The sequence below is a fragment of the Magnusiomyces paraingens genome, assembly GCF_902498895.1.
Source record: "Magnusiomyces paraingens strain CBS 517.90 genome assembly, contig: contig1, whole genome shotgun sequence".
Classification (NCBI taxonomy): Eukaryota; Fungi; Ascomycota; class Dipodascomycetes; order Dipodascales; family Dipodascaceae; genus Magnusiomyces; species Magnusiomyces paraingens.
In genome coordinates this window covers 2,821,631-2,834,444 of record NW_022474067.1, presented here as the reverse complement: position 1 = coordinate 2,834,444, position 12,814 = coordinate 2,821,631, and the positions used below count along the sequence as shown (strand labels likewise).

Here is a 12,814-nt window from a genome sequence, read left to right as displayed (position 1 = left end):
AGCCATTTTTTTTTTCCTTATCTCTTACATATACATAAACAACCAACAAACCAACAAACTAACAAACTAACAAACTAACAAACCAAAATGCTTGAAGATATCGATTCTAAAGACTACGCGCCATTCACACTCAATGAACTTAAGGACCTCTACGATAACGTTGTGCGAGCACGATCACATGCATACGCACCTTACTCTCATTTCCGCGTGGGTGCTGTGATTCTGACAACCACAGGAGAGTTTATTACTGGATGTAACGTGGAGAACGCCAGCTACCCAGCTGGCATTTGTGCCGAACGCACAGCCCTTGTTAAGGCTGTTTCCGAGGGTGTTGATCCCAAGACATTTCGAGCGATTGCAGTGATTACTGATGAAAATGAGTTGTGTAGTCCGTGTGGAGTGTGTCGCCAAATGATTCGCGAGTTTGGAACTGAAATTAGCATCGTAATGTTTACAAGTGATGCAAAACAGGTCAAAATTATGACACTTGAACAACTATTACCAATGAGCTTTGGACCAGCTAATTTGCTCAAATAATAATAAGACGTGAATAATTTTGACTTTTTTTTTCTTTTTGATTTTTATATTCTTAGATGGATTTTTTTTTGTACAGATTCTTTCACGCAGCTTGTTGAGGCGGCGCACTCATAGCGGCCAGCTTATTGCGGTTCTCCATAATCTACTTAATTAGTACTAGATTAAAATGACAGTCTTAGTATCAACTTACGTTTTCTTGCTTAGCTGCAATGTTTTTCTCCACACGTTCAATCTCTTTTTTGATAAAATCAAGACGAGTGTTGACATTTGTTTCGGCCTCTGCCTTGGACTGAGGTAGCAATACGGGACCCGTCAGTTTGTAGACTTTGGCATCTTCACTCAGGGTGTCGAACTCATCCTTGACAATTGTGTTTTCTTTAAGTTGGACTTCAAGAGTCTCACGAGAGCGAATCAAGTCTCCAAGCTCGGCCTGGAGAGTCGATAGAAGATCGATCAGCTCGTTAACTTCAGGAGTGGCAGTATTTGGAGCGGCGCTCATGGTTGTTAGATCTAGATGGTGGTGGTGGGTATAAAAAAAAAAAAAAAAAAATTAAAAAGAGAGAAAGGTTTTTGTGCCACACTAAAAAAATAAATAAAATAAAAAAAATAAATAAAATAAAAAAAAATAAAATAAAATAAAATAAAAGACCACCAGAAAAATTTCAAACTTATACATTATATACCAACCATATATATATATATATTTATATATCCTTTTAAATCATGATTGTAAGTTGCGAAATATCCCTTTAAAAAAAATTAATTTTAAGAGTTAATTTTGACCATTGATTCAGTTTAAACCTTGGGCCGAATTTCCTCCTCCTCGCCATCTTCTGGACGACCAAGAAGATGCAGATATTGAAGACCCAGAACCAGCAACTTTTTCCGCCACCCTAAGCCCCGCACCCCGAGCCCAGCCAATTTCTCGTTTGGTGGTTGTGGCCTCGCGTCTTGTACCTTTATTCCGTGCATATGAATCAGCTTCTGTAGCTTACACTGTATCTCTGACAGCTTCGCTTCCAAAGAGTCTAACAGAATCTTTGGATGAAGATGATGATGATGATGATGGGACCTTTGCCCCAGAATCTCGTTCACCATTTGTTCTCAAACTTCCAATTTTACAAATTGACTCAAACACATTGCTTCTGCCCTTGGCTCCAGGAACTCCAGTGCCTGCTACCCATGAACTGGCTGCAGCATTAGGTGGTTTGGCAAATGAAACAATTGTTCTGGCAGCCACTGGTGGTGCTGCTGGGTCAGGCCGTGTGGGAGGTGCACAAATGCCTGTCGCTAGTCTTATATCAAGTGCTGCTGCAAATTCTCCATTATTATTGCCTGGCCTTGCTGCTGTCCCCCCACTAAGTGTTCCGGAAAGTTTACAAGGTGCACCCGCTGCAATTCTTGCTCGTGCAGAGTTGGAAAATAGACGGGCACTAGCCTTGGTAGTTGCAGGCGAAGGTCCTGTGGATCACGAGCAAGTGGATTCTGATGGTCTATTAGCACTTGCATACTTAGTCAAAACCAGCCTCGGCCTACAACAAACACAATCCACGCTCCCATCGCAATCATCTCGAATGTATCTGTAAATTCAGAGTTTTTTTTTTTTTTTTCTTCTCTTTAATTATAATTTCTACTGTAAATTTTTTATTATTATTAATCATAACCTCATTAATCCTTGGATTTCTTCTTCTTCTTCTTAGGAGCAGACTCATCGTCTTCCAGAGATCTCTTCTTTTCCTTCTTTTCCTTCTTGTCTTTCTTTTCCTTCTTCTCCTTCTTGTCTTTCTTTTCCTTCTTCTCCTTCTTGTCCTCCTTGACTTCCTTGACCTCCTCAATGGCCTCAGCAGCAACACTAGGGACACCAATTTCGTCAATTGCAAGCTTCATAGCCTCAGAGTTCTTGATTGGGGGCTTACCAGTGTCAAAGTACTCAAGACGTTCCTCGACCTGGCGCTTGAGAACCTCACCAAACTTGTTGGTGGGGGTTTCTGAGTAATTGTCAATACGAGAAGCAATAGAGCACTTGTTAGCAAGGAAACGGGATATCCGGCCCTTGTTCTTGGCACCAGCCTTGCCAATGAAAGAAGAGTGGTAGATGAGACCGTACTTGGGGGTGTTGCCCTTGGTCTTAAGGGCACGGAAAAGAGCCTTCTCGGCACCCAGAATCTGGACCGTCGAGGCAGGGTATTTCGACAGGTTGGTGAGAGAACCGGCATGGGAAATCAGTCTGGCACCAACAACCTCACCAATAAGTTCGCTGAGATTAGGAGCAACGGTGTGCATCTTCTCCGAGAGATAGTCAAACAGACGCTTGCGGTACTCGGTGATGTTGGCAACGCGCTGGGCAAAAGTAACAATATTGTCCATATCAGTCTCGCTGATATCTTGACCCATGGAGATACGGGCAGCCTCAATGATGCGCTCGGCAAGACCAGAGTCTTCATTGACAAGAGCAGCAAGATCGTGAAGTTTATCTTGGGACAGAGTGGCCTTGTCCTTGATGAAAAGAACCAGCTTGGCATATGTCAGATTGTCATTCTCAATCTTAGCCAGCTCAGGAAAGTGCCAGCCATACCATTCCTTAACACGCATGGAAAAAGTGTTGATATCCTTATCGAGCTGATCAATGAGAGCAATGGCTTGTATAATGTGGTTATCATTCTTGTTGACAGAGAACTTAACCTTGGAGCGGGAGTAAGCGTGGGCCAGACCAAGCTGGGAACGCTCAAGGTCACCTTGCTGGAGGTCCTTAAGAAGCTTGACACCGTGGTTACGGATACCACGGAGAATATCTTGGACAACTTCAGAGTTGACAGGCTCAACCCAAGGAAGCGCGTCCTTGATAGAGGGACCCAGATTCTTGTCGGAGATACCAAGGACGATTTTTTCCTTGGAGGGTTTCTCAGTGCGAGGAATGTTCTGCTCAAGAATGGCCTTAAGGTAATCGCTGACAATACCTTCGGAAACGTCGTTGGCGTTCTCCAGAGCTTGGGCAGCGGTCTGGAAAGGTGCAAAGGAGACGAGCTCAAGGAGCTTGCGGAACTTGGCAACGTCGTTGGCGGCTTCCTGAACTTCAGGGAGACGAGAGCCGATAGTGGAAGGCTGCAGGATAACCTTGAAGAGGGCGTAACCGGCGGCCTCCTCAAAGAGGATGTAGTCGATGGTATCTCTGCTGACCATGATGGAAATGGGTTTGAGGTGGTGGTGGTGGTGGTGGTGGTGATAGAGATGTGTGGATGTAGACTTTTGAAGTTTTTTTTTTTTTGTCTGGACTTGAAAAAATTTTCTTTGAAAAAAAAAAAAAAATGAGTGATGAAATCAGGGTTAGGTTGGCACGTGATAAGGGCTAGGGTTAGTTGAAAATTTTACTCTTTTCTTTTAAGTTTCACACCGCCTTTTTTTGTCTTCACACACAAACCCACAAAAAAAAAAAATCCCCTCCCAACCAAATAAATAAAAAATAAAAATGAGCGCAACCGACGACGAGACAAGAATCACCCAGTGCTGCGGAAGCGACTGTGGTAAGGATACAAATACACGTCTCAAGTGCCCTACGTGTTTGAAGAATGGTGTGGAGTCTGTGTTTTGCTCGCAGGCTTGCTTTAAGCGCAACTGGAAGACTCATAAGGCCGTGCACCCTAAGGCTGATACCGAGGGCAAGACCTACGATCCTTTCCCAGCTGGCGTTTACACCGGAACTTTGCACGCATGTTACCCTCTTGCACCCAGACGTGCGGTTGATCCGGACGTTGTGCTACCCGATTATGCACGGGACGGTATGCCTCGATCTGAACAAGGAGCCCGAGCAACTACAATTGAGATTCTCGATAAGGACGGAATCGAGGGTATGCGCAAAGTTTGCCGTATTGGCCGAGAAGTCCTGGATGCAGCTGCGGCTGCTGTGAAGCCTGGTGTGACTACGGATGAGATTGACGCAGTTGTGCACGCTGAGTGTATGAAGCACAAGGCTTACCCATCGCCACTTAACTACTACCATTTCCCTCGAAGCGTTTGCACAAGTGTTAACGAAGTGATTTGCCACGGCATTCCTGATCAACGTCCTCTGGAAGATGGAGATATTGTGAACCTGGATATTAGTATATATTTGGGTGGATACCATGCTGATTTGAACGAGACTTATTATGTTGGCGATAAGGCCAAAAATGATCCTGACACTGTGAGACTTGTTGAAACTACAAGAGAGGCTTTGGATATGTCAATCAAAACTGTCAAGCCTGGAGTTTTGTTCCGGTCGTTTGGTGACATTATCGAGAAGCATGCTAAAGCCAATAAGCTGAGTGTTGTGCGAACATACTCTGGTCATGGTGTCAACAGCCTGTTCCATTGTCCTCCCAACATTCCCCACTATGCCCGAAACAAGGCTATTGGTATGGCCAAGGCTGGTATGTGCTTTACGATTGAGCCAATGCTTAACCTGGGTAGTTACCGAGACTCTATGTGGCCTGATAACTGGACAGCTGTGACTGTGGACGGTAAGCGCAGTGCGCAGTTTGAGCACACTTTGCTAGTGACTGAGGATGGAGTTGAGGTTCTGACTGCACGTTTGCCCACTAGTCCCGGCGGGCCCGTTCCTAGAGTGTAAAGCTGTATTAGTAGTTTCCTTTTTTTTTTTTTTTATTCTTTCATTTGTTTTTTATAACTAGTTAGATTATTATTGCTTTATGATAGAAAAAGATGTGCATTTATTATTATTAAAAAAAAACGGAGTTGTTTTTTTTTTTTTATTTACATTTTGGTCTTGCATAAGCCCCGTCTTTGTTAGTCTTAAATAGGTAAAATGTAAGGACCTCGATTGAGCGTATTTCAGGGGCTTTTTGATTGCCATTGAATATTCAACATTTGAGAATAAACCTCCCCCGTAAGAAGATTTTAATATGGGTACGGCCAAAAAATTCTACATTCCACTAACCTTTTTCTTTTTATCTATCTATCTATTTATCTATCTATCTTTTGTTTCTCATTCTTCTTTTTGTAAACAAACAAACAAACCAGTTTAAAATAAAGTATCATTGTCATCATCAGCATTATCATGTCCAAAGATCAGCAACTGGACCAGGTTGCACCGCTCCATATTATTAAGAAAACAACGAGCGGTAGTCCAAAGTTGTCAGAATGGTCTTCCGGTAGTCGACACGACCCTCAGCAAATGAACTGGGAACGCGCGGCCTTAAACGCGTCTTCGCAACAAGCTTTAACGCCTGTGGACATGCGGCCAGCCGGTCTTTCTAGCCCAGTTTTGTCGCCATCATCGCCTTCATCTTCTTCTTCATCAGCGTCCACTACACCTAAATTCCGGAATAATATTAGTCGTAACCAGCTAAGTTACCGTGGTCCATCATCAACCAGTACTTTGGATGGAGCAAAGCCGTTTGAGTCCCCGCAATATTATTTGCGCCAGCCGTTTGAGCGAGAAGAAGAAGAAAACGAAGATGATGAAGATGATTATGAAGATAAGTTCGACTTCACCAACCATAGCAAAATTGAAAACGCAAATGATCAGGCGCTAGACGATATGATTGCACGATATGACTGGGATAATTCTCCTCGACCTTCACAGGAACTGGTTAGGGCACCATCTGTGTCTCAAACTATGACGACTGAAACAAAGTTTTACAGCAGCAGCAACAAGCTTTGGTCCACCCAACGACTTGTGTTGTCTCAATCTCCCCTTCCTATCCAGCAACACGCCCATCCTCAGAATATCCATCATCATCATCATCATCATCATCAGCAGCAGCAGCAGCAGCACATTGCAAACCACCTTCAAAATCCTCACTTCTCATCTACTCTGGCCTTGAACTTTGCTTTGCAGCCTCTAGCTTGTCTTCCTGCTGGCCGTTCAGACCCCATGCTTATGGCCTCATCTTCTGCGCAACAGTATATCCCCCCAACATCCTCATCTGCTTCTCTCCATATAGGTTCTCAAGTACCATCTGCACCACACCACTACCAAGGAGGAATTGCAATAGCAGAGTCAAATCGCTCATTATCAACAAGTTCCAAAGTTTGCTTCCCTCAGCCCCAGTCTCTTCCTAATCTTTTGCCGCCATTTATTCGGTCTTCTTCGCTTCCACTTTCTCCACCTCCATCTTTACCATTACCTCAAGCCCCAGCGGGATCGGCATTTTCCTTAGCTTCCAACTTTTCATCTGCCTTTTCGTCTTCTTCATCGCCTGAATCATCTGGTCCTTCTTCTCCATCGTCGTCATCAGAATCGTCACCGTCTTCGCCCTCTTTCTTTTTATCATCCCCAATCGATTCGTCAATAACAACAACGCCAGTCGTCACGCCACTGTTGAATCACATTTCTGCTCGCTCAGCGCAGGCACCAACTCCGCCGGGTTCACCATCGCCCAAAGTGCCACCTATTTCACCTCGTCGAGCTGAGTTAAAACAGCAACCAATCCGGGGTAGTATTGAAACAATAACTGTTCAGGCAAGTGAAAACGTGGTGAATGATTCAGCAGCTAAGCTCAAAACAATAACCCAGTATCATCAACAGAAGCAAGAGCAGCAGCCCATGACTTTCTCTCGAGTAGGAACTGGTTTCAGTCGTTTTGAAACACCCCCAACGTTCGTCAATGGTATTCAAAACGAGGGAAAGGTATCATCATTCTCTTCTATACAACAGCAAAAGTTAAAGAATCAATCTCAAATACCACAACGCAGTGTGAAATTCAGTACCAAGCCGATCCATATAGGGAGCTCATTAAACCATCAGCAACAGCAACAGCAACAACCATCAATAATGCGAGAAAGTGCATTAAGAGCATCTTTGCAAGAAAGAAAAAGTCAATCCAATCCAAGGAAAAAAGGAGGCAGCGGGAATATTCCTGGTGCAACAATAGCAGCAGCAGCAGCAGCTGCTGCTGCTGCTGCTGCTGCCGCAGCCGCGGCTTCTGGGTCTGGATCTTCTTCAGCTTCTGCCAATATTAATAAGACTTCTTCTTCTTCAACAACAACAAATGTTCAACCGGTAGCTCCTCGATCGTCGTCTTTGTCTGCACGACTTTTGGGTCGTCCTTCACCATCACTGTTTGGATATCATGATTCTTCTGGTAGAACGGGTAGCATGACTGGATCTGTGCGGTCTGTTCGGTCAGTGCGATCTGGTCAGTCACTGAACTCGGTCAAGTCTGTGCGATCTGGTCAGTCATTGAACTCGGCCAAGTCTGTGCGATCTGGTCAGTCACTGAACTCGGTCAAGTCTGTGCGATCTGGTCAGTCATTGAACTCGGTCAAGTCTGTGCGATCTGGTCAGTCACTTAACTCGATGAGGTCTGTGCGGTCTGGTCAGTCAATGAGCTCGGTGAAGTCTGTTCAAGAATCAAACATGCAAGCTGCTCGTCAAGCACAAGCTGAGTTGCATTCTCAAATTAGCTCACGTCGCCAAAAATCAAATCAACTTGTATCACCGCCTCAGCAGCAGCCACAAGCTGGTGTCATGTCTGGTCACTCTTTCCTGGATACATTTGCCAAGGCAAAAAAGGAAAGCCCAAGAATGCGGGCTAGCACAAGTATGCCTGCTTTGCGGGCACTGGTACTTGGACGTGATGGTACAACTCGTAAAGATTCTTTCACGGTTCCTCCGGTTCCTCAGGTTCCTCAGGTTCCTCAGGTTCCTCAGGTTCCTCCAGTCCCTCTAGTCCCTCTAGTCCCTCCTATTCCTTTAGTCTCATCTGCACCCAAAACTGTTCAATGGGAAGACAATCAGCAACCACTTTTGTTAGCTAAGTCTAACAAAGATTCTGGTGGAGACATTAGTGTGAATGAGAGCAGCACTATTGACAACAGAAGCGGTAAGAACAACGATGGTATCATCAATACTAGGACTTTTGCTGCTGGTACCACCAAGACTACCTCTACTTCTACTTCTACCGCTACTACCAACTCTACCACCAGCACTACCACTACCACAGCGACTAATGGGCTCGGGCGCCACGTGATTGTTGCTGTGACAAAATACCCACTGAATGATTCGGCATCTGGTGTCCGGGCAACGCCGGCAGAGGAAGGATTCCATTTTGCGCCGACCGGGCGGATCCAGATGGTTGGAGCACAGGAGGTTAAAGTAGATGAAAAGGAAAAAGAAGATTTGCGGACGTTGTTTGGGGAAGAAGGAAAGGAAGAATTTTTAAAAAAGGCTTCTAGGAAGTCTTTGGAAGGTACTTTTGTGGACACAAACAATGATGTTACTATGAGTAGTGACCAGAATAATGGTGATAATAATTTTGTTATTACTACTATTACTACTAATAATAATAATACTACTACTAATAATAATACTACTAATAATAATAATAATAATGACAATAATAATTATAATAATAATAATAATAATAACCAGATATATTCTTCACCTCCTTCTAATTTCTCACCACAACTACAACAACAATTACAGCAGCCCTCGGCTTCCTTACCTCAACAACATCTAGAAGATCTTCCAACTCTGGCCACGGACGTAATGCCGCTTAAAGCTCCGGTCTACAGAAGTGGTAATCAAACTGGCATGAACCGCATGGAAATTACAGCTGCTGCTGCTGCTACCATAGCAAACTCGTCCAGCACCCATCAGCACCAACAGCACCAACAACACCAGCATAATTCACGGCTCACCCAGTCCTCTTCATTCTCTTCTTTTGCACTTTTTGCAGACAAGCACCGACCATCTTTTTTCGGCTCAAAATCTTCAATACCCGTGACTCAATCTTTATCCCAGATTAGTTCTAATTTAACAGATTCATCTGCCCCTCTTCCTTCTCCTACTTCTCCTACTTCTCCTTCTTCTCTTACTTCTCCTACTTCTCTTACTTCTCTTACTTCTCCTACTTCTCCTAATTTTCCTAATTCTCCTGCTTCTCTTAATTCTCCTGCTTCTTCTTCTTCTACTACAACTACAACTACTACTTCTACTCCTCCATCGCAAAAAGCTAGAAAGAAACGCAGCATGCTTATCAAGCGCTCATTTTCATCTTCTGCTTCTCAGACCTTACCAGCAACGGCTACAGACCAGCAACTGCCGTCTTCTTTGGCAACTTCTTCTTCTTCTTCTTTTTCTTCTTCAGTCACTCAAACAACAACAACAACAACAACAACAACAACAACTCTATTAACAGCTTCTACAACAGCTTCATCCTTACAACCAGCTCATCTACCATACTCTCCTTCTACAGCTTCTACTCTTTCAGTCCAACATCATGACCCCCAACTTTCCCAAGTATACTCCCCAGTAAACCCTACTCTTCCTCTTCATCCAACAGACTCGGGCTCATCTACTTATACCTCAGCTTTAAACCATAAACAATCTTCAACCTTTCGCAGACCTTCCCAACAAGCCTTACATCCACCAACAGCCCCAGCTTCGTCTGCCTCTTCCGGAACCTTGCTGGCAAGTAAAAGTCTTAGTAGCATTAGTTCCAGCTTTTCTGTGCCTTCGACAAAAAACCCATTTCGGTCTCGACAAGCTTCACTCGCTCATCATCATCATCCTCCTCCTCCTCCTTTACCTTCTGTATCACAGTCAACCACAAAACACTATCTCGACCGCGAAATTGAAGATAAGCTACGACTATTGGCTGTCTCAGAAGTCAAGTTCGATGAGGTGATTGAGTTTGGATTCCCCATTCATGTAGCCCCTGCAGACCTCCTGCTTCTCGGCTATACCCCTGACCAAATTCAAACACAGCAACAAACACAGCAACAACAACAGCAGCAGCAGCAACAACAACAAGCCTTGGATGACCAAGAAAATAAAAAGAAAAAGAGTAGTAATGAAGATGATGATTCAACAGCTGCTAGTCAACCTTCAGCCTGTTCTTCTTCTTCTTCTTTATTAACCCCAGAAAAGAAACACTCTACAACTAGATATACACTACGGCCAGATTCTCAAGCGTTTGTAGCAGCAGTCCCCCGAGAAATGACTCTCAAATTCACCCTCACTCCACCAACAATGCGTGCAGATGAAGCTATTCTCTACGGTTGGCAAAGAGATGCCTCGGCCACAGGTGACGACGAGGGCTCAACCCCACGCTTTTCGTTCGACACTGGGCTAGACGACGCGGGTGGCAGTGCGGCTGGCGGCGTGCGCAAGTCGTTAGACAGTTCTTATGAAAGTATGCATGCAGGGGGTGGTGTCAGCACTACTAATACTACTACTACTGTTACTGCCACTGCCACTGCCACTGCTGCTTCTACCTCTGCCTCTGTCTCTGCTTCTGCTGCAGGCTTGTTTTCGTCGTCATCGTCATCATCATTATTATCATCACCAACAATTTCTGGAACAATGCCAGTAACCAGTGGAATGACGGTGGTTGCACCTGGAGTCTATGCTTATGATTCCAATCACAATCAAACAAAGGAAAACTCATCTGGTGGAGGTAGCAGTGGAATGATTCCAGTGGGTGGGTTTGGAAAGGATGGAAATTCTAAAAAGATTATGATGAAACGGGTCTTTGGCAAGTTTACTCCTAAGAGAGCTGGAGGAGGTGGCACCGGACATGGTCACGGAGGGCCCTTTGGAGGTAGTAAACATGGAGCTGGTCCTGCCATGATGATTACAAGTGCTGATGTGAGTCGGTAGAAGAGAAGAAGAATAAGTTTGATGTGAAGTTAATGAATGATGAATGATGATAATGATTACGATGATGTGTTTTTTTTTAATATAAAAAATTAATATTTAGTTTCTTTTTTTTTTTATTGTCTTTTCTATATATATATTTAATATACATAATGTTTATTTTAAAGTAGTCTTTGTTCTTTCTTTCTTTCTTTTTTATTTTTTTGTTTCTTACTCTCTAAGTATTGTATATTCCACTATTGGTCTGTTTTTTTGTTCTTTTCTTTTCTTTACAAATAACTAAATTAGTCCCTCCCCACTATGGCGATGCAATTTTTTTTTTTTTAGTTTTGATGTTGGTGTTGATGGAGGTTTGTTTTTTTTTTTTTTTTTTTTTTTTTTTTTTTTTTTTCCCCACACAATTTATTTAAAACATTAAAGATGATTTTTTACCCAAAATTACTTCAATTTAAAATAAATAAATAAAAAATAAATAAAATTATTATAATTATGAGATTATTATATTCATTTTTTTATTAATGAAATAGAATAATAAATCCAATAATCACTTAAAAAAAAAAAAAAAAAAAAACCAACTCACTTTTGTTTTTGATTTATTTCCCACCCCAATTGCCTTTTTGTGTGTTTTAAAGTTTTGTGCCTTGCGCCAAACTTTGTTTTTGAAAAGGGAAATGGAAGTTATTTGTCTTCGTAATTCCCTAATCAAGTTTTTCTAACCATAAAATAATAAAATAATAAAATAATAAAATAATAAAATAATAAAATAATAAAATAATAAAATAATAAAATAATAAAATAATAAAAAGATATAATAATTAGATCAAAGACGTTTTATTTTTTCATTTATAATAAATGGAAAGAATATATAATAAAAACCTTTTGATGGTTAACAATAAAAAAAAAAAAAAAGATAAAAAAAATCCTACAATAATTATTTATCTTTCTTTTTTCTATAGAAAACCATCTCCTGAAGTTTATTCTAATGCAATGGTATCAAGGAAAAAGAAAGAAAATAAATAAATAAATAAATGTAGCAAATTGTTTTTTTATAATTGAAAATCTCAAATCTTGTTGATCAAAAAAAAAAAAAAAAAGTTGCGCTTTTGCAATTCTCCAGACCAAAATATTTCTTTCTTTCTTTCTTTCTTATTAATTAAGTGGACTAAAAAAAAAGACTTCTTAGTAATATTTTAGTAATATACACTATTCCATGTGACTTACGTGTAAAAGTAAATAATCCAAGGTTAGGGTTAAATATTCTATTGTATCCTATATAATAATATATAGTATAATACTACCATCAAAAAGCTTTAACCATGAACAACCCATAACACTACTTTTAGAAAATACCAGTTTAAATATATATATATATATATATATGATTCAATTTCATAATATCAAAGACTAGTCATAAAGACTACTAAATATTTAATAAATATATCATAATGAAAAAACCTGGAAACTCAACACATGCTTTTTCTTTTCTTTTCTTTTCTTTTCTTCCATACAAAGAATTTCCTGCTTAAAACTGAACTTCTTCAAAGAAAAAAAAAAAAACCTAACTGAATTGTACAATGACGCCTGATGCATTAACCTTCTGTTGCAGTGATCATGGTTTAAAGTTATATCAGTAAGGCTTCTTTTGGAAGGAAGCCTTACTGAAAAAAAAAAAGTAGAAAT

The 12,814-nt window shown here is 41.5% G+C and overlaps 6 protein-coding genes across 6 annotated transcripts; 4 read left to right on the top strand and 2 right to left on the bottom strand.

Moving 5' to 3' along the window:
* Window positions 1-87: 87 nt before the first annotated feature.
* SAPINGB_P000828 (uncharacterized protein) lies at window positions 88-537 on the top strand (the record flags this gene model as incomplete). Its single annotated transcript, XM_031995551.1, has 1 exon — window positions 88-537. The coding sequence occupies one exon, from the start codon at window positions 88-90 to the stop codon at window positions 535-537; it is 450 nt and encodes a 149-aa protein (XP_031851442.1).
* Window positions 538-619: 82 nt separating this feature from the next.
* On the bottom strand, window positions 620-1,036 carry SAPINGB_P000827 (uncharacterized protein; the record flags this gene model as incomplete). The annotated part of the gene is made up of 2 exons (XM_031995550.1): window positions 620-679; window positions 728-1,036. The coding sequence occupies 2 exons, from the start codon at window positions 1,034-1,036 to the stop codon at window positions 620-622; spliced, it is 369 nt and encodes a 122-aa protein (XP_031851441.1).
* Window positions 1,037-1,260: 224 nt separating this feature from the next.
* Window positions 1,261-2,123, top strand: SAPINGB_P000826 (uncharacterized protein; the record flags this gene model as incomplete). The annotated part of the gene is made up of 2 exons (XM_031995549.1): window positions 1,261-1,266; window positions 1,332-2,123. 2 exons carry the CDS (start codon window positions 1,261-1,263, stop codon window positions 2,121-2,123), a joined length of 798 nt encoding a protein of 265 aa, XP_031851440.1.
* Window positions 2,124-2,205: 82 nt separating this feature from the next.
* On the bottom strand, window positions 2,206-3,717 carry SAPINGB_P000825 (uncharacterized protein; the record flags this gene model as incomplete). The annotated part of the gene is made up of 1 exon (XM_031995548.1): window positions 2,206-3,717. One exon carries the CDS (start codon window positions 3,715-3,717, stop codon window positions 2,206-2,208), a length of 1,512 nt encoding a protein of 503 aa, XP_031851439.1.
* A 286-nt stretch (window positions 3,718-4,003) lies between these two features.
* SAPINGB_P000824 (uncharacterized protein) lies at window positions 4,004-5,140 on the top strand (the record flags this gene model as incomplete). Its single annotated transcript, XM_031995547.1, has 1 exon — window positions 4,004-5,140. The coding sequence occupies one exon, from the start codon at window positions 4,004-4,006 to the stop codon at window positions 5,138-5,140; it is 1,137 nt and encodes a 378-aa protein (XP_031851438.1).
* Window positions 5,141-5,587: 447 nt separating this feature from the next.
* On the top strand, window positions 5,588-11,137 carry SAPINGB_P000823 (uncharacterized protein; the record flags this gene model as incomplete). Its single annotated transcript, XM_031995546.1, has 1 exon — window positions 5,588-11,137. One exon carries the CDS (start codon window positions 5,588-5,590, stop codon window positions 11,135-11,137), a length of 5,550 nt encoding a protein of 1,849 aa, XP_031851437.1.
* Between the last annotated feature and the right edge of the window lie 1,677 nt (window positions 11,138-12,814).